The 22,084-nt window shown below is 35.7% G+C and overlaps 1 protein-coding gene across 6 annotated transcripts in view; it reads right to left on the bottom strand.

The window, feature by feature from the left end:
• Nucleotides 1–22,084, bottom strand: part of LOC137764894 (sodium channel protein type 1 subunit alpha) — an 83,926-nt gene that overhangs the window by 54,046 nt on the left and 7,796 nt on the right. The window contains exons 2-11 of one of the 6 annotated variants that reach the window (XM_068543957.1): nt 15,818–15,936; nt 13,613–13,702; nt 11,957–12,085; nt 9,803–9,894; nt 8,491–8,760; nt 5,196–5,259; nt 4,496–4,637; nt 3,627–3,833; nt 1,819–2,100; nt 501–848 (exon numbers count right to left, since the gene is read on the bottom strand). In XM_068543957.1, the coding sequence (XP_068400058.1) occupies nt 501–848; nt 1,819–2,100; nt 3,627–3,833; nt 4,496–4,637; nt 5,196–5,259; nt 8,491–8,760; nt 9,803–9,894; nt 11,957–12,085; nt 13,613–13,702; nt 15,818–15,936 (1,743 nt within the window). Of the gene's footprint in view, nt 1–467; nt 849–1,818; nt 2,104–3,626; nt 3,834–4,495; nt 4,638–5,195; nt 5,260–8,490; nt 8,761–9,802; nt 9,895–11,956; nt 12,086–13,612; nt 13,703–15,817; nt 15,937–22,084 lie in introns of all 6 variants that reach the window. The other 5 variants (XM_068543952.1, XM_068543953.1, XM_068543954.1 and 2 more) reach the window with 5 other exon arrangements.

Here is a 22,084-nt window from a genome sequence, read left to right as displayed (position 1 = left end):
AATTTTAAGATAATATTGAAGCTATCTATTCAGGCACAGTGTTCTTGAAAATCTTCTAAACTAAAGCAGAGCTATATTGAAGAATTCGTTTGAAAGATTTATTATACACCCGTTACAGTTAAACATAAGAATCGTTCATTTACTCTTACACCAGAGCTTTAGAGGATGTCCTGCTGTCTAAGTTCAGCATGGGTATATAGCAAATCCTCCAACTGGAAGCAGTCATTTCCTATTGTGTTTAATTTATCCTTAGCACGTTTAATAAGTAAATGCATTCAGGTGTTATGCAAGAAGGTGCTGAGGCCTTAAGTTTTAGGTGGATACTCTCTTAAAGATATTAAAAGATGCAGGTGCATTCACAGCTTGACCAACCAGGAATCATTCTCAAGGGGTTCCCTTCTGTAGAAACACTGGCTGGGGCAGCAATAATGGGCCAGCCATGCCTGAACTATTTAAAACTTCCTTACATTGTCATCAGTAGCTGGCTTATCTATTATCACCTCTGGTAGAAGCTGTCCAACAGGCGATGTAGGAACTGAAGGTCCACCAACCAAGGAAACCACACCATTGCAATCCACAGTGCTGTGCATCTTCCCATTGGCTGGAAACACGGCCAGCATCCGGGACGACCTACTGGTCTGACTCAGGTTACTGTTGCGTCGCTCTCCATGTCGTCGGGGCACAAATAAGGAGTCTCTGCGGCTTTCATTATCCTCGAAGGTGCTGTGTTCGTCATCAGCAAAGTCATTCTCTGATCCCACATCCTTTGCTCGCCCTCTGAAGCTGAAAAGGCTTGTTCTGCTATTTCGCCTTGGAGAAAATAAGGAGCCACGGATGCTCAACAAAGACTAAAAGTTTGAAACCAAAAAAAATAAAATAAAATAAAATCATATTAATATGGCCATTTGGAATGTGCTTTTATTTTGCAAGATTAAGTTGAAGGGGACTTCAGCATTCAAAACAGAATGTGACTCATTCTTTTTTGATTAACATTCTCATTTTATGTGCATTCGGATTAAATTAAATTACTTTTCTAAGAGACGGTTTCTAGCCCTTGAGATTAATGACTGGGGAGACAGATCGCAACTTAAAGATATTGAAAAACAAAACCCTGAACCACCGTATTTCATATTCAAAAGCAAGCTTCTTTAGTACCTTACTATGGACATTGTAAACACTCAATAGATATCAGTAGCATGACCTTAACAGGGGCACATTTGTTTCCGTTGCTCTTTCCCTTCAAGAAATTCTAACACTTTTCACAAATTGTTTTAGTCCGTCTTTCTAAAATCACTTTAAATTAATTATCGTTCTTGTTGCAGCTAAAAGGCACAGTGTTGTTGGAACTTGAAGACTTCTGAAATTCAGAGTGATGTGCTTTTTGATAAAGTATACCGTGACTAATATTTTCAGAAGCATGCATGATAGTTTATAAAGTAGTCAGGGGTAAAAAAATATATAAAATAACCAAAAAGACATTACTGATCAGTTATCTACATTTTTTTTTTTCTCATTAAAAAGGCTGCAGACCAGAAAGATGAAATGTCATTAGTTACAACAAGTACCAGCAGACAGGTTCAGGTGAGAATCCGGGTCTCCTGACTTTCAATGTAGTGTTATCTCAACTACACCCCGCTGTAGATTTATGTGTGCAAACTAAGATTTTCTCATAACTATGTACAGAAAGGATAGGTTTAAATATAATAAACACAGCAGTCAATTCAGTTGATAAAAATTCATAAGTTGTGTTTAATTCCTCCCCCTCTCTTCAGTGTTCTAATTTCCATCCATGCATCATTTAACTCAGCAGTGCCATACCTGGTGTGGGGAGGAGTACCTCTTTTCGTATGTCAACCGATTCCCTTCTATGGAGAAGCGAAACCCTTTCCTCCTGATGCTGTCTTCGGATTCAGATTTATGGAATTCATCGTCATCTTTCTCTTCTCCACCAGACTGCTCTTTCTGTTTTCTTTTCTTTCTCCGATTTCTTCTTTCCTTTGCACTCTTGGAACTCAACTTGGAGGCTTCAGAGGAGCTGTCTGAGAGCCCGCCTGCTGCACTAGGTTCCCTGGAATGCACTGAGGCAGTTACAGCCGCTGCCTGCTACATTGAGGAGAAATGGTCTTAGCATGGAACTAGAGAAGACTTCACCTTTAAAAAAATAGCTAAAGCATTTGCAAAGCATTTAAAAAATAATTTAGCTGACTCCAGCTAATCTTACATCGAAGAAACTCTGCAAGTATAAAAGAGAATTTTTTTTCTTTCCATCTAATAAAGGCTTTTAGAGTTAATTTGGTTTCCTTTGTGCTAACATTGATTACATTTGTATGATGTTTTACAGACTGCATATTCAAAAGGATCAATCAGACAATGACAAGAACACAAATTCATATTACTTTTGGGATTTGATTTACTCTAAAAATTGGTATCTAATTAGCACTGTCTTTTTTTTTTTTTTTTTTTCACTGAAAAAAAACTGGAGCATGGAAGAAAAGCTGATCAGTAACTTGGGGTCTAATCCAAAGGTAGGAGGAATGAGATAAAGAGCTGAGATCCTCTTTCCAGTTATTGAAACAGGGTTGTCCAATACTCTCACAATATTATCAATCAAATTTATGGAAGGTGATAAAATCCCTTCCTTACCCCTCCACAATACCCTATTCAGAAGACTGGAGAAGGGAGGGTCAGAAGTTTCGGCTAAGCAAGACAAGACGTTCAGTTCTCCAAAGACCATCCCCAGCTTCTTTAAGTCGGCACTGGTTCTTGCTGGCCACATGGTCATGGGATGAAAGCAATGCTTTTTGATCACAACTTGTACTAGCCCTAGGCTGGCACTTTTTGATTATTATCATTGTTCCAAGAGTACTCTCAATACAAGGACTCTTGCAAATAAATTAATACTCCCCAAACAACTTTCTTCTTTAGTAAAGACAGTGAGTTTCGATGCTGAACGGAAAGAGTAAGGAAAGATGGAAGTGATAAGAAGGGCATTTTGTTGTACTGTGAGTACTGACACCTCACTACAAGAACAAGTAATTCTTAGGTTCCCTGATCTCCATATGCCTATTGGATACTGCTGTATCAGAGAACATTACATTATTTGATCACTTTCTTATTTATGTAAGAAAGGCAATTAAGCAACCACATTACAAGACAATATATTTTTGGTTAAAGAAAGTAATAGACAATCTTCTAAGAACCACATGAACATCTTTTTATATAATAACCAATAAAATTTTTTCTAAGAAAAGATGATTTCTTAGGATTTTCTTCTAATGCCAGTATACTCATTCAGTAAGTTTCTCACCTGAGAAGACCCCAAAATCACATTTTCCCTTGTATTCTAAAATTTTAAGATGATTAAAATAGCATGAGAGAGTTCTACTGTGGTCCATATCGTAAACATCTTAGAATAATTAAACTAAATGACTTAAAGATGATCAAAACAATGTAGAAATCCTTACTAATCCCCTATACTACCAGCTTCTCTTAAGTACAAACAATTATCTGTCTCTCACTTTCTCTCCAGTATTTTTGTAACAACCAAAACAATAAAGAAGGTTTGTACCATGAGACAGGACATATTTGATTTGGTGAATTTACCTGAGTTGATTTGGTGAATTTACCTGAGCTGCTTCCTGTTGCTTTTTAAGCTGTTCAAGCATCTGCTGAAATTCAGCCTCTTTCTGTTCTGCCTCTTCTAAGGTGGCCTGATTCTGTTCCTCATAGGCCATGGCTACCACAGCCAGGATCAAATTTATTAGATAGAATGAGCCCAAGAAAATGACCAGCACAAAAAATATCATGTATGTTTTTCCAGCAGCACGTAATGTCTGAAAATAAGAACACCAGAATTATTTTTTTCAATATTATTTCACTAACGGGTGGCTTTACCTGTCTCCAACTTACTGTGTGTCTTATAGGACTCTGATATAAATAATAATTATGACGTTCACAGCCCCTCCTACCTCGTTGACTGTCTGTTTCTTTAACATCATCCTCTTCCTTCTCCCCTAACTCATGCATTCAACATTCTGATGTGTAGGAGGGAATTCTTGGATTTATCAGGAATAAAGCAGAGTCAAATAAAGTACCATGGAGATCTCCATCAAAGAGCTGAGGCTTTGAATAAAGTTAAGGAAGAGACCAAAGTTATCCTTCTACATCTGCTTATTCATTTTCATCACCTGCCACCTGAAGGATGATACTTGAGCGGGTAAACAGAGTTGAGGGGAATATACGCCTTCTGTTTAGGAGGATCTGTGTCTGGGAAGGGTGGGAAATAGGTTCTGAGCCAAGGGGAACTGAGAGAGAATTTCTGCTCCTGGCATTGCTATGCTTAATGTGTGTTATAATCAATAGGGTAAAGAAAGTCAAATCTGATTTTAAGCTCCGCTCTTTCCATTATATTATGGTGTGGTTTGGATTACATAACTAAGCTGGTTTTCTTATATACTTCCAATTAAACACAATATGTGTCTCTTCAGGTTCTCACCAGTTGGTAAAGATTTTCCCAGAAGTCCTGAGTCATCAGTCGAAACAGGGACAAAAAAGCCCAACTGAAGGTATCGAAGCTTGTGTAGCCATAATTGGGATTTCTACCAGCTTTCACACACATGTATCCTTCTGGACATTGGCTGTAAACGTGGCAAAAGAAAGTATTATAAGAAGTTCTGCTGTCTTTTTATTCTGGTAGCGTGCTATACTTATGATATTGTCTAGCCAGGAAGATTCGCTATTTCAAGGGATAAAAGTATGATAAATAAGCAATTAATACATTTCCCAACTTTTGACTTAACATAACTTTACTATCCACTTGACGTCATCATTAAAATATTGCATAGCATTTCTAGTAATATTTTACAAAACTATTTTCTGTTGGTAATTAGTGTGTTAACATATGTCTAGTTCATTTTCCTACCGTGGATAATCCAGAGTCATCTCATAGCTCACACATACTCATCTAAGGGAAACAGCATTAGAGCTAAAGTATAACTTCTTGTTTTATGAAACATGAAAGCTTGTCTAATATCTAAATAATCCCTCACCTTATAAATAACTTTAATTATAGCAAATTAGTATGAATAAAGTTAGTTGGCTGTTACCTGTCAGTTTGTACAAAAAAAGAGAAAATATATATACACACACACACACACACACACACACACACACACACACACAAATGATTGTCTTACCCAGCATCTGAGCTATTGCCACACAGTAGTGCATCTGAAAAACCCTCCAGAAAATAATGATATCCTGTTTAGGAAAAAAAGTCACATGATGAATATTTGCATGACATTGCAAAATGAGAATAAGATCAGGCCGCTCTTTTAAAGTTCATAATTTAAGTACATTATTATAATTTTAAATACATTATTATAGTTTTAAATACATTATATAATTTATTCAAAGGCACAAGTATTATTCCCTCTAAATATTAGATATTATATTAAGGAGATTGGATACTTAGTTAATAGTACAAAGCATTTGTTCCTTATGAATGTAAAATTAGTGATAATCACAGGTACTAACATAGTATTTTAAAAGGTATCAGTGTTTTTTTTACCCTCCGCATGAAAAATAAAAATTTCATTCTGTAAAAGTAGATAAGAATGGCAGGGATTTCTTTGCTTTCTCAAAACAGCTACATATTTCAAAATAAAGGGATTTTAACTTTTCTGAACTGTCTTCTGTATTTTTTAACACTTTATAAATGACTAATAATTAATTATAATCTACATTCTACCAACTTATAGAATATATCATAGGCAGCTTATAGTAAAAGATGCATAAATCATGTCAACTGCTAAAACAAGTGAAATAAAAAATAATTTTAAATATTGTACTAAAGCTAAAATAATTATTATAGGTGAATATTTCACTATCTCAAAGTTTTCTGTCTCTGGCAAATTCGTTAGATTCTTTCAATGTCCTGTTGAAGTGTCACTTCCTCTGTGAATTATTCCTTGATAGCTTCTACTCTCTTCCCACTTAAAGATTGGCAAAATTAAGAAATCCTCTCACTGTGCTACCAGTAACTTGTACAGCCATTATTATTACATTCACTGTCTTATATTGTGATTATTTCCTCCTTGAAAAAAATGTCTAATCATTCATTATTTCCATATTACTAGTGTTTGGGACCTAGTAGCCTTTCAATAAAGTTTATTGAATGAATAAGTAAAGGGATGACAAAAAGAGAAACACATGGAATTAAAGAGTCATTTTGTAAAAAGGACAATTTTGGATTTTGTAGGAAAAATATTTTCTAGATGCTAAATCTTCTGAGAAATTTACTCTACGTATAGTTCTGTAAGAGATACAAAAATACATAATGGAACTATTTTAATTTTCAATGTCTTTACTTCTCTGAACATAAGAAAATTAAGATACAATTTCTTAACTTTTAAATGAAATTAAACAATGTGAAAGGAATATGACAGTTTCTGGATAAATTTTTTTTTTAATTTATTTATTTTTGGCTGTGTTGGGTCTTCGTTGCTGCACGCAGGCTTTCTCTAATTGCGGCTAGCGGGGGCTACACTTTGTTGAGGTGCGCAGGCTTCTCATTGCGGTGGCTTCTCTTGTTGCAGAGCACGGGCTCTAGGTGTGTGGGCTTCAGTAGTTGTGGCTCGCTGGCTTCAGCAGTTGTGGCTCGGGGGCTCTAGAGCACAGGCTCAGTAGTTGTGGTGCACGGGCTTAGTTATTCCTCAGCATGTGGGATCTTCCCGGACCAGGGCTTGAACCCGTGTCCCCTGCATTGGCAGGCGGATTCTTAACCACTGCGTCACCAGGGAAGCCTTGGACAAATTTTTGGTACCAGATATTTATAAGTGAAGTTTTGTCCATTAAACTCACTGATCTAGAAGTTTAATCTGGAGAAAATATAACTTTCAGTCATAATGTTTATCTTTAATTTTAATAAATTCAATTTTCTATTACTTTCAAAAGTAAACCATTTTATTTATATTTGCATTTAGTTTAAAATAATCTTTGTTCAACAAATGGAATATTATTAGAGAAAATGATAAGAAACAGATCTTTAGGGCTGAAAATAGCCTCAGATATTCTTGACTTCTTTTATTTTGAATGTAACAAAAATGGAGTCCAATAAATTTTCCCTAGAGTGAATAAATCCTAAGTGACATCCTCATAATCAGTTCCTTGATCTTAGATTAAAACAACAACAACAAAAAAAGCAGATTTCAGGGAGTTGGTGACAGCAGTGGGCTTATAAGGATCATGTGAAGTGAATAAGGGACATTTCATGTATTCCTCTGACATGTATTTTTCTTAAGGCATTTCTCTTAATCCAGCGATTTACAATTATTTGCAAATTATTTGTTGGCATGTCACTAACATCATGGAAGTGTTCATCTGTATCAACCAAGGTATTTTCCAGATCTATAACTATAAAAAGACACTGATTAGTTTTTTTTATTATGCTATCATTACTTTAAGAATTATCAAACCACCAGTAAGTAAACTTTATGACTAATCCTACTTCTTCCACATAACCAGTCACTAAGACTTTCTTTCTTCTTTGATTTTTTTCCTAAGAATTACTCATCACCTTAAAATAATAGATACAGCTATATTTAAGCACATCTAGAGTCTAAGTCTTATATATTTAATATTTTCCTTTAAAAGGACATTCCCTTTCATGAGTCATGGTCTTTCTCTCTGCTTTTGAAATATTGCTACTGGCAGATACTAAAATTATATGATAGAAAAAGAAATTGTTAATTTTACTGTCACTTTAAAAAGAGGATATCAGACCAATTATTTTTTCAACCTTCTAGAGTAGACTATTTAAACGTTTGACTAGTTTGTCTAAACTCTTGAAATAAAGATAAACTGATTCTCATAACTTCACAGTTTTATGACATTTTTAATTTCTCTCTCCTAAAGGTTGACTCTCATTTTCTTCTCTTTGATGTAATACTACTTTTAACTCTTATTCTACAAATGTAAGAATAATGTTAACCTTTAGGTCTCACATGCTTTCCATAACACAACAATAAAAATAACCTGGTAAACTATAAGCACCCTGGAATCATGTGCCATCACCATTATTTTCCCAGCATCCTGTGCACTTTCTGGTACATAAAACACATTCTGCAATTAGTGTTTAATGGGTTACATTTGCATAATACTTTGGAGTTTACAAAGGGTTTTCAAATACTTTATGTCATTTGATTGTCTCAAATGAGACAATATACAGCATTGTACACTGTGATGAGAAGAATGTACAGCAACCCAATATCCTAAGAAAATTTCTTTCTAGCTGAATTTTTCAGCCTCCCATAGGGTTATCAATAAAATAGATATCCTAGTTATCAATAAAATAATTAAATGTATGTGCAAACCATTATAAGGTGATTAAGAGATCACAACCTGTTATGCAATCATTTAAAAAATTCTCCATGCCTAGATGGAAAGACGATCAACAATGAAAAAATAAACCTACATAACAGTAATTCTTACTTGAATCTTGAATATATGACTTCCAGTCAAACTCAATGAGAGTTTCATTTACAAGTGTGCCATTGTAATTCACAGTTATATTCTTCTCTACACTATGTTCCTCCAGGGAAGCATTGGTGGGAGGCCACTGTACACATTTATTCCGCAGGTTGCCCATAAAGAGCTGCAGCCCAATCAGTGCAAACACGCTCAGACAGAACACAGTCAGGATCATGACATCTGAGAGCTTTTTCACAGACTGGATCAGGGCCCCTACGATGGTCTTCAGGCCTGAAAGAAAGAAGGTTATTACTATGAAGACTTAGAATGTCTGAAATACCAAAAGCTTCACACAGTTTTCTTGAAAACATACACTCCATGAATAAGTCTGAAAATGATTGCAATGCTAGTGGGAGAGCAACACTTCATGGAAGGCTGAAGTGCTTATGGAAATAAACTCTGGAAACGTAAAAAAATCTAAACCATGAAATGAAGATTCATATCCCATTAGGTTGGGAGAAAATAGCTGGAAGTTCATGGTCTTCACAAAGCCTATATTAAGGTCTTGTATTTCTCCGTTTTGCTAATGAAACGTGCCCCATACTTTCTTTCATTGGGGTCAGTTGTCAGTTTTATAACAAATTACGTGAATAAAAATACTTTAAAATTCCTATTCATACGTAGGAAAGGTTTTGCTATAAAACTGGAAGTGGTTTGGAGTATAATTGCACTTTAGGATAATAACTCCTTGGGGAATTCCCTGGCTGTCCAGTGGTTAGGACTCGGCGCTTTCACTGCCGTGGCCCGAGTTCAATCCTTGGTTGGAGAACTAAGATCCTGCAAGCTGCATGGCACGGCCAAAAAAAAAAATGATAATAATAATAATAATCCTCCATGCAGACCCATGCTACTCTTTATTATCTTATTCCCTTGTCTTTTTAAGCAATATTAAGATTTACATTGTATATACATTGTCACCAATGCCTAAAATGAACAAGAAATTACAGATCGGTACATTTGATATGGAACAAATCCTTGATATGACTGATGTGGAGAAAAAACCCAGCACATCTCTAAGTGCAAATCACATAGACTGTATATTACAGTGTCTCATGCAAGAAATTGTTAAGCTCCGAGGATGATGAAAAATGTGAAAACATAAAATTTTATGTTCAAATAATAAGCCATTTTCTGAATAATACCCAATTTTGATAGTTACGATTTTGATGATTTTAATGATGATGACCCCTGATTTTCTGTAATGCTGAATGTCAAGAAAAGAGACAGTTGCTGAAAAAAACATGATGGGTGAGCCTCTGTGTTTAACCCTCACCTGGAATGACTGAAATTGTTTTCAGTGCTCGGAGAACTCTGAATGTTCTCAAGGCGGAGACATTGCCCAGGTCCACAAACTCTGTCACATATCTGTAATAGGGAGTTCACATACAAACACAATAACAGAATACAAAGAAAGAGCTGTAGGTGCAAGGATCCTTATGCTTTACACTGATCACTTCTTACCTGGAATTACAGAAATAGTTTTCAAAGCTCTCAAGACTCTGAAAGTGCGAAGAGCTGAAAAATTGCCTAGGCTTACAAATTCAGTTACATACCTGTAGAATTAAATAAGAGTTATTCAAGATTTAAGCAGGATTTATATTATTTGCTTGGGTCTTTTATAAAGATCTTCTTGGTGATTTTGAATGATAATACTGTAAGTAACAATTTAGAAATTAGGGTCTATCACTATGGTTTTCTTTACTCAGATAATTTAAGGCTGTTAACTAGATGTAAACTTCATAATGCACACAATCCTGTTGCCATTTCAAAAAGCAATACAATCGATATCATGTGTAATTTAGGAGAATTAAGTAGAAAGAAAATAATTCTTGGCTATAGTGTCATGGAATTAGTTTTTAAAAAAATACATGAAAACCATGAAATCAGGGCTTCCCTGGTGGTGCAGTGGTTGAGAATCTGCCTGCCAATGCAGGGGACACGGGTTCGAGCCCTGGTCTGGGAAGATCTCACATGCCGCGGAGCAACTGGGCCCGTGAGCCACAGTTACTGAGCCTGCGCGTCTGGAGCCTGTGCTCCGCAACAAGAGAGGCCGCGACAGTGAGAGGCCCGCGCACCGCGATGAAGAGTGGCCCCCGCTCGCCGCAACTAGAGAAAGCCCTCGCACAGAAACGAAGACCCAACACAGCCATAAATAAATAAATAAAATTTAAAAAAAAACAAAAAACAAATGGGTAATAGCATAAAATACTCTTATAAAAAAAAATCATGAAATCATCCAAGAGAAATTTAGACAGATTGACTTATTGCCTATCTGTATGTGATCAGGATTTCCTAGTGTAACTCTTAAGTGAAAGCTAGGCAAATTAAGAACAATATTTTATGGGGGCCCAATGGTTACTCCTGCCATTACTGCTATTTTATTCTCAAGAAACAGTAGCCCCAATATGCCTTCTTCTGAGCTGTGGCCAGAGGGAATGGTGAAGAATCATCCTGACTAGATATGGAATTAAGATGAGATAGGCAGCATCCGGAGCCGTGAGAATATCAGCACCATTTCTCCTCTGCCCATCCATCCACCTCCTTACACCTGTAAGAGGCCAAGAATGTCAGCTCCTAAAGGATGAGAGTGAACTGTATTGGTCCACCTTCCTCCACACTCTAATTTTACCTACTGCTGAGTGGCCTTCTGTTACTTTTCTGAGTGTCTTCTTCTTCGGGGAAGTATATCACTAGACAAAAAAAAAAAAAAATAAGCAGGACTGCAGAAATTGTGCATAATACTGAGTGTATCTGGATGGGAAATAAGGATAAGAAGGTTAATATAAAGAAAAAGATGAAGAAAATTATAAGGGGAAAGAAGAGAGGAAGAAAGGAAAAGGATCAGGTAAGATATAGGAAGAGGCAGAGAGAGTGTGTTTGTTTATATGTCTTAATTATCAATTAACTGATGAAATAATTTAATATTAAATACATAATATATTAACTACCTTATTTTTTCTATTAGTTTGATTTGTCAGAATGTTTTGATGTTTATTTTCTATTATTCTACCAAAGAAGCTGGGGAGAGTGTGTGACGTGGGTAAGGTCAATGGAAATCTGTAGGGTCAGCCGAATTGTTTCTGGCTGTAATTTTAAAAAGCCGTTTTCACAGATGTATTATGAATAAATTTATGCTTTCATATTAGGGTGTGTGTGTGTTTGTGCACCTGTTGAAAAAGCAGCATGTATGAAATTTGCTGACAGATGTTTGTTACATGTGAAAATTGTAATTTCAATTACTGCAAAGCCTTTATGCCGAAGTGAAATGCCACTTTGACCTCTGTTGCGCTAAATTAAAATCCAGAGCTTAAATATATAAATCACACTGAAATATTCTACAGTTAAAGCAAGCTTATTCTTCAAAAGCATGAGCACATACAGAAGCCAAAATATAGTCTCTTTTGAAGCTTCCAAGAAAGGCACTTACGCAAATGTAATGACAGTGAAGTCGAGCCAGTTCCATGGGTCCCGAAGGAAGGTAAAATCTTCTAAACAGAAGCCCCTTGCAATAATTTTTATAAGTGATTCAAAAGTATATATTCCTGTGAAAGTGTACCTGGAGACAAGTACCCAAAAAGAATGGATAAACTAATCATTTTCTTTCACAGCAATTTCAATTACTTGTCACTCCATTAAGGGAATAGACGAATATTATAAAACGAATCTAAGCAAGTTAATATTATTTTCAGGGAAATAAAACATAGCCGTAAATTTAAATTCAACTCCTTAACACATGAAGAGTTGGCTTTAAGTTGTCCTAAGAGTAGGGTGAGAACCACATACTGTATAAAGTGTATCTGAAATGTCTTAGTATTGACATACATGAAGAGAGCCTCTGAGAATTACCCAGTACATTCACATGACGGAGTAGCTGATCAACAATATTGCAGAAGCATAAAATGATTTTCCTTTAGAAAGTAAAAAAACTCAATTTCAACCATGTTTTATGAATGAGGGAACATTGACAAATTAGTCTCAAGTTTTTCTCTTTCTTTAAGATAAGCTAGGTTAACTTACTTGGAAAAAAGAATTTTGTTAACATCAAAAGTGGGTAAGTTTAAGGTCACAAGAGGTGAAAATTTAGTTTAGAATAAAATACTGAGTCTTAGACTGGAAACTTAGATGTTTCCAAAATTTAAATCTTCTACTCAGTTTAAATGAGCAGAAATTTAGATATTTCCGAATAGAAACCTAGATGTTTCCAAAGTTTTAATCTTCGACTCAGAAGTTGGAGAATGAAATCACGGCAACTAGGGCAACTTGAGACCTGTGGGCCTCACATGGTAGCTTTAATACTTTAGAAATCCTTTGTATATAAATTTTTTATTTTCTTCAGAATCTTTATCCCTTTTTTGATTGGGTCCAACCTGGAAGTTTCCAGGAAGGGAAAAAGCCCTTGGAAACACCCCCGTGGTGGTTGTTTTAAGGGTCAGCAGGCACAGAGCAATACTGGCTACCACGCCGGCCATGCAAGCAGACCCAGCAGCACTTATCACACATCTGGCCTCTCTGTCCTCAAAAGTATCCCAGAACAGAGCCCATCAATACAATTAGTAATGCATCTGGTTTCTGAAAATCCTACCCTAACTTTCCCTTCGGTTAGCTTAGCCCTCAGTCAATTAAATTTTCAAGTTTGAAAATCTCAAATTTTGTGGGCTTTTTTTTTTTTCAGCGAATTTTTTGGTGACCACATTTGAAACTGATGTAGGCCTGGCATGGAGTGGATGTGTCTGATGGAAGTGAAAACTTTGTGAGGCTCAATATTATCCTTTTAGGGCAAGTGTAAGACTCACTGAATTCATCTGGAAATGAACTGGAACCAAGGTCTACCATATTGGTTCCTTTCTGTGAGTACTTTCATCACATTTGCTTTGGTCACTGTAGATCCTACAGGAAAAGTGGCGAGTGTCCAAGAATGATGGGCTTCTGGTAACCACCAAGTACACGTGAAGGAGAGAGATTAAATACTAAATACATATATATAGATATAGATATATGTCTATATGTCTGTATGGCTATTCATCTATACACACACACATATACATACTCATGTAGGTCGCTTAAAACGTTAAGTTGAACTTACTCTACATTCTTTGTCCAGTCAGGAGGGTTACTCATTGTCATAAACACACAGTTCGTCAAAATAGTGCACATAATTAGCATGCTGAATAATGTAGGTCATTGTTAAGGAACACACAAAAGAAAACCCAAATCCATGTATCATATTACATAAAACTAACATTGAAAAGCTCAACCTGCAGTTTGGCCAGGACTCAGGGCCAAATACCCTATGGGCAAGTCATCTAATCTCTGTAAATTTCATTTTTTGTCATCCATAAAATTTGGATAATAATATCACCCTCACAGAGTAGTTGTATAGATTAAGTGAGATAATGTATGAGAAAGCTTTATAAAAGTATAAAGTGCGGCTTTTGTTACTATTATTAAATCAATCTATTTACCTCCCAGAAGACTTTAGGGGGAAAACAGTGGGCACTTTGGAGTGGTCCAGTTTTTGAGCAGAGAGCACTGACTTGAACTAATTTAGTTGATTAAAATAGTAAATTGTTGAGGAAGGCACATCCCTGCAGAATTGTAATTTCTTAAATACATGTGATACAATATAGTTGAATACATTAAAATTTATATAGTTAAAGTACAGCATGGTGTTAAGGGTCGGGTTGCTCTATTTCAACTGAGTTTGTAAACGTGTAGCAGCATTGGATAAGACTGAAAGTGAATATTCTTCAAGGCCATGACTTAACATGATGTGAATGTAATTAAAATTCAACATAAAGGTGATCTTAGCAACATAAAAGTGACTTGGGCAAGTCACTCAGCCTCTCTGTGCCACGGAAGCTCCTTGTGTCTCTACTGAATTTTATGCAGTGGAGCTAATCAGGTATGGAACTCATCAGTTTGAGGTACAGATTAAATGGGTTAATATGTGTGAAGTACTTGAAACAGGTCTGTATGTTAGTAGACATGATCTAAGTGTTAGCTAAAACCAATGACTAACTATGACATAACAGAATTATGGAGCTGAAAGGGACCTTAAAAAACAACTGTTTAATCCCTATATTTTAGAAATCAGAGAAATAATGCGTAAGCTCTAAAGAAATTAGATAACTTGGCCACAGATTAAAACACAGGTTTCTTACTTTCACATCCAATATTCTTTCCACCACAGTTTACTGCCAAAGCAAAAATTTTCCGTATGTGAAAAAGAAAGTTTTCATCAAATGACCACATGATGGCACTAGGAACACAAACTAGGATGAGGAAACCTCCATAAATGTAAAAACTCTGAACATATAAATTTTGTGTTTCAAATCTTTGATTTTTAATAATGCCGTATTTATACCATAAGGAATCTCTTGCTATCAGTTTAGAAATAGAACGGATTTTTAGGTTTTAAAATCTTTTTTCAAAAAATCAGGTAGTGTAAGTTTATGATCATTATAACAGTATTTCTATATTTATTATTGCCAAAGCCACCAAATGAGACATAATCAGAAGTGAAGGTTTTTGCCAATGAATATGAACAGATGAATTTAGTTGCAGAATCCTTTTTTAACACCAATGAGAATCTCAAAGCCAAATCCCTAAAGACCACTTGGAAATACAATCTCAGCGTCTTTCATTAACTTCCAAAGCCCTTACTAAGCAATCAGTTTTGCACGGCAGAGTCATAATTCAATGACTTAAATTTGCAATTAAGCCAATATTCCAGTACTTCCTCACAGATTTCATTAGGAAAGTTCAAAAACTAGCTAAATATTGGCCAAAGCCCCCTGATCTTCTCCCTTGGAAAATATGCTTAAAGGTTAATTCTAAGGTACACTAAAATGCTTTGTATTATAGACAGCTCTATATTGGCTCTGGATGTAAATTTTTTGCTATTATATCATTATTCACTGCAAATTCTAGAAAATCAGAAACTTTGTACAATATCTTAAAAATAAATATGGCTATTTTGCACTAGATTTGTAGGACTTGATACATATAAGTGTTTTTAGAAAGATATGTATAATGTTAAAGACTTTGATGTATAATATATATTTGAAAGATATATATATAGTATATATATAATATTAAAGACTATGTAAGTTTCAGTGACATCTATGTAATAAATTTTAAGAATAAGGCTTTTATGACCAAAGAAAATACAAAATGAGAGTGATAAAACCACAGAATATGGACATTTCCCAAGTTAATTTTACATTTAGCTACAAAGCATTTATAGATTATGTACTAATAGCTAATACTGATCGCATGAAAAGGATATGAATGTACCAAAATCTTAATAGCTATTTTCCTAAGAGGATTGAAGGGAGTTAAAATGTACAGGGCAGAGGTGGCACTGAACCGGAAGATGGCCTTCCCTTTATTCAATACTATAAAAGTCTGTAAGATAGGAACACATAGAAGTATAAAAGTATAAACCATTTAAACTCTATTACCCACCTTCTATCACTTGTCAAAATGAATTATTCCAATGTTGCAACTTTCGATGCGCACCGTGAAGACAAACTGTTACTGGATCTCTTCTTAACTAGAGACAACATCCAATTGTATAACTCACCTTTGACCTGATACTTACCTGCAATTTTATCGTATATAAGACAGTTAGCCAAGGTAATTTATTTGTTTTCTTAATATTTTAAATATCTGAGTTAAAGGAAAAAGTCTCAAATGGGTGCACGTTATCATTTCATTCTACAGATCTTAGGACACTACATTCCTTTTACAGCGATTTCAGCTTTTCCATTTCAAATATCTTGAAAATTAATGCTCTGGAATGCAAAATCATTCAGTAAAACAAATAATATTTTTGAAATAAATATTCTTTTACCATTTCTGCTTATAAAATAAACATTATCACTCTATTTGTAATAGGAAATAAAAACAGCCACCATCAAAACCAGTCTTGGGTTAGATGGATGTAATCCAATAATTGATTTCTGGAGGCCAAGCTCCCTGGAGAGTATCCGTTGGCCAGGAGTGCTAAATTCTGTATTGGGATTTCTGAGTTAGCTGACACACTGAATTCTAGTCCCAACTGGCTGCCTATTTCATGTAGTGCTTTCTTAGAGGAAAAGCTCAAAGCCCCTGCAGAATCTAGGATCCATGGATGTGAATGGAACTGGCATTCTAAAAATTAGACATATTTGAGCACAATTAGCAGTGTGTAGAAACAAACAAACAACAACAAAAAACAAAGCAGCAACATACAATCGTGTATCAAGGATTCTGACTCAGTGTTTCCTAAGACCTTTATGTACATTCAGACTGGGGGGAGTGGAACCTATTTCTCTATGAAGAACATATCTTGAGAAGGGAACTCCAAATCTTTTAAATTTAAACCCCATTCTTCAAAAATACTGTTTTTCTGACTAAGGACACGTATCTGTGTAGATCACATTACGACATAGCAAGCATTAACCTTATGTTTACTTTCTACTAAAAATCTTTGACAAGGGTTTATTCTCTACATTTAGTCTTCAGGTCATTTATAGATTTCTCATTTCTTTTCTCCTCTACCTTCAGGGTTTTCTAAATTGAAATAGAGTAATTACTCCAAAACATTTACTGAGTTGCTGTTTGAAAATAGCCCTTCCTGGCTGGTATATGTAAGAGTGCCCTAAATCAGGGCTGTGAAAATGGTCCCCCAACCAGTGCTGGTCTCCAAGTTGTTCCTGATCTGTGACAAGATTTGAGAGTAAGTATTTAGAAACTTGTAAGGCAATTCGACAGACTAATTTTACATCTGTTGAATGTAATAATAAAAAGACAGGGTGTATTTTGCAGGTCTGTTTTTCATTTCATCTTTCTGGAAATTAATTTTATTGTATTTTATAGAATAGCAACCTCACCTTCACAACAGAGAGTTTGAGATGCATTGCTCTACGTCTAACTTTGACTCCATATTTCCACTTTCATCTTTGATGGACTGTGGGTCCAGAGTACAAAGAAAACTGTGTCACAATGTCCATTTGTAGGAGGGGAGAGTTTCACCTGTGCCTGTTGGAGGAGCAGTCACCCGTGTCTACAAGACTTAGTGCTCTTTTGCTCTGATTCATTCAGTGCCCCTGTCCCTAAATGGCATTGTGAGATCATCATAAAATGTGCACAGACTTGTGCAATGCAAATGCCTTTGCCCTAGGGAGTACACACATGCAAGGACACAGAAAGGCTCTGAGTGAGCTAAATCAGGACCGAATATGGTCCACCTTGCAAACCAACTGCCTATGCTTCCTTTCCCCAAAATTATGCTGAGTAAAACCTGATGGAAATATTGTGGTCTGGGAGTGGGAGAGCCAGTAAAAACGTAACATAGAATATATCTTTTTAAAATAAGAATTCCCTCATTTCAAATAATATTACAAGCCTAATTTTGGAAAAGAAGTTACAGCCCATACGGGGCCTAAATCATGGGCTGGAGGAAGAGGGGGATGAAGATGGTACTGATTGTTGCTCAGTGGATAAGAATAATAATCCAGCTCATCCTGAGGAGATGAGGCCACGTGCAGAAGAGATCACCTGTGTCTTTGACTCTGTGGCCACCCCCCAACCCAAACCATGAGCAGACCTAACAAAAAAAGAAGTAGAAGAGATGGAGGAAGAGGGTGATGAAACCAAAGGCAAAGCTGCAGAGGCCAAAAGAAAGGGGTGGAGAGAGAAAGAAATGCTGCCCTAAAGACCAAGAAGAAAAAGAAACAAGACTCAGAAGCTGAACCAAGAGGAACCCAAAAAGGCAGGGCAAAGGGCCAGAACTCAGCAGGGTAAAGCTAACGAAAGCCACGGCACCCTGATGCTGATAAATAATTCTCAATCTAAAAGTCCTTTCACATAGAGGAATTAATATTTTGACACAAAAGTTAAAGGCAAAAGGACAAAATTCCCAATTGTTCAAGCCTTAGATGGAAACTTTTACTGATTTTAGGGTATATTCTCTTTATTTATTTAAAAAATTCAAAGAATGTATTTTAACTTCATATTTATAAGAAGTATGTGTACAGTGTGTAAGTGCTTACAATTAGAATGTATAATGGAATTAATGAGGTTTTCCTGTACAGCAATATTTGTTCTCCTTTCATTTTTCACAAGCCGTATAGATAGATAAGACATCCTTGATAGAGCTCCTGGGAAGCTGATGATAACACCGGCACTAAGGGACTATTTCAGAGGGTTTCTTCTGTGAGGACTTTGCTGTTCCCAGGTTGAAACATATATTTACATACAAACTACACAAATGTTGCTTTAAAGTGTTTATGGATTCATTTTAAACAGCTGAATTATAGAGCAATCCAATATTAGAATTTTGACTCTGTTACCATTTTTATGTCAGTAAGTTCCATTTAGAACTTCAAATTTGCTATTTGTAACTGATCTTGTATCTATTTCCTCATCTATCTGTATCCATCCTCCTTATATTTACTTGCACAGAGAAGAAGCCAAACATTTCTTCTTAGAAAGAAATTTCTTCAACTTAGTTTCTAAGTGTTGAGGATTAATGAAAGGATACTTGCCCCTAAAGACTCTCAAATACATGTTTCCCCAAATAATGGTATTGATAGTATTGAAGGGAGAAGAGAGTCAGAAGGGAACACTGTTTACTTACAAGTGGTCAAGTAACTTTAGAATTTTCAGACATAAAGATATTTGCCTTCCTCATTTCACAGATAAGAAAGGGATCAAAAAGGAAAGAATTAAAAGACTAGCCAAGATGTTACTATTACCCCTGCCCCATTTTTTTTTTATTGTGGTAGAATACACCTAACATAAAATTTACCATCTGGTCCATTCTAAGTGTACAAGTTCAGTGTTGACATTTTCAAAGAATGTACTGAATGGCTTATTAGAGGAAAGTATTTTAGCATCCTTTAGATCTAATTAGTTTAATACAAATTTCATTAACATAACTACTCAGGACAATTTTTATTGCATTAAGTCACTTCAATAGAAAAGAAAAACTTCAAAATTGATGGTGGAGGAGAAATGGCTGATATAGTAGTATCCAGCTTGAAAAAGGCTTTTTTTTTTTTTTACAGCTCAAGGCTGTAGGAAACTCATGAAATCATTTTAACCTGAGAATAATACTGTGCCTCAGAACCAATTTCAAAATAGCATTTTGACTGAATTAGAGATGAGATTCTATATATAAAATATCACTTTAAAGACACATTTGTAGGAATGTAACTCTCTTCACATACTAGATGTTGATCAGGCTTGTCACTTATCTCTTCATGTATAGCTACCAAACTCAAGTAGCATTTATGAAGTCCCTATATGATAAGCTGTTAATATGTATGAGTGTGGTGGACACCTGGAAAGCAGCCTGGATCTCATTCTCAGTTCAATTGTTAATTCAATTGACTTCAATGCAGAAGATTTGTGTTAGTTGTTTAGCACAATATTTGCAAAGCTCTGTGCTAAAGTTTATAAGGAAAAAAAAGACCCCAAGTAGTTTGGGGTAAATAGTAAGTTATGACCCCAAGAAGCTTGAAAACTAGTAAATGTTCAACTATCTATACTAACGGAAGAAAATCTAGAAGGGTAAGTGAAGGTTTACTTAGACCGGAGCTGCCCAATAGAAATATCACATGAACTACAAATCTAAGCCACACATGTGATTTTAAATATTCTAGTAGCCATGTTTAGAAAAAGAAAAAGAAGCAGATGAAATTAATTTGAATAATGTTTTCTTTAACCCAATATATCCAGTAAATTATCATTTGGGGATGAAGTCAGTATTAAAAATTATTGAGATAGTTTACATCCTCTTGTCATACCAACTGTATGTCTTCAGAGACTTGAACTCGCCACATTTCAAGTACATTTCAAGTACAATAGCCATACATGACTTATGTCCACTGAATTGGGCAGCGCAGACCTAGGCGTAAACCATTCATTGTACTGCCAGTTTATACTGTCTTCAGCAAGCCTTGCCAGGTAAAAGTCAATTCTAGCTTTAAAGAAAACAACAACAACAAAAACCCAAACAGGTAAACACCCCTGATAATCAAAGCTTAATAGTCTGGAAAGCAAATTAGAAAAACATAAGTAGGATTTGTTTTAACTTACGTATTTATTGAGTGCAGACTCTGGAATTGGATGCCTGGCTCAAAATCTGGCTGTGTTGCCTTCCAGCACTGAGATCCTGGACAAGTTACTACCTTTTCTGTGACTCATTTGCCTCTTTTGAAAAATGGGAATAAGTACACTAAGTCCACAGAGGTGTTGTGATTCCAATTCAGTAGGTCAGATTCTGATGCCTAGTATTCTGTACTTTTAATAAATAACTCAGGTGAGTCTGCAATAGGAGAGCTGTGAATCTGTTTTTATTAACAGTTCTCATGTTGTGTACCTGGAGTAAAATCCTTCCCCTTCATCTAACTGTATAGTCAATAAGGAAACACTTAGGTTATAACAGTTTGGTAGGATTGCTATTTATGAATCTGTACCCGTTACTATTTAGTAGTCTTTTTTTGTCTCTGGGTTTTTAGAAAGTGTTTGCTTATTTTTTTACTCAGGATGGACACTGAATTTAACAAGCCATAGTTTTCCAGTTCCCTTTTAAAAATATGTCCATTATCTTAACTTTTCTTTCACTCTAGGGGTCTTGTTCCTTAAATAGTTTAAACCTAATGCTCAGCTTTGTGTTTATCTAAACATTATTGAAAAATTGCCAAATCACAGGATTGACTCCAAATTTACTGCAATTTTACTGCTCTAAAAGTAAATGTACAGGCAAAAGCAAGAAATAACAGAGGAAGGTGAGCAATGATCATGAACAATAGAAAAATGCAGAATATACTATTGGTTGATTCCACTTATGCCTTAGCCTCAAAATTTAAAGAGGCAATTTTCAACTTGTACTTACACTGTGATCCAAAAATGTGTTTGGGGTCAATTGTTTGGAACTTCGAACATATTTTCCCAAAGAAAGGAGATACATATATATATGTATTTTTTCTTTACACATAGATTCAAAAACCTACGTAATTCCTAATTAAATAGAATTCTGTATAATGACAATGTGAAACTTTATCCCTGTGTATAAGCAAGTGTGACTCTGAAAATGGTAACAGACTTCTAAGTTGGGTTGCAAGGTATACCTCTCTCCCCTTGATGTTGCCCTGGCATTCAAACTAGGGAAATTCCCTGACGCTATCTTCTGCCAGAAGTGGGGTCAACTTTTTCTAGCTCTAAGCTGCTGGCTTGAGAAGAGGTTCCATCGGGAAAAGGCAGAATGAGACCACATGGCTGGAGGAGGGATGCTGCAGAGCTTTGGGTGTAAAGAATTGCATAGACAGTCAAGAGATTCCGATTAGTACACATCTCTGGGGACATCTCTTGTTCTGGGCCAATTCCAAGGCATCTAATTCTTTTTTCTTTTTTTTCCTGTGAGCTCTCTAAATGGTCTCACCTACTTCCTTGCCTATCTTTTTTTTTAATAACCTGTGGATTCAGGCCAAGATTTTCCTCCTTTTCTGGCTCACTGAGGGATGGAAAGCTTTCTCACAGGTTCTCTACCTGACTCTGAAGTTAG

Source organism: Eschrichtius robustus, chromosome 5 (genome assembly GCF_028021215.1).
Source record: "Eschrichtius robustus isolate mEscRob2 chromosome 5, mEscRob2.pri, whole genome shotgun sequence".
Taxonomy (NCBI): domain Eukaryota; kingdom Metazoa; phylum Chordata; class Mammalia; order Artiodactyla; family Eschrichtiidae; genus Eschrichtius; species Eschrichtius robustus.
This window is presented reverse-complemented; position numbering and strand designations above follow the sequence as displayed.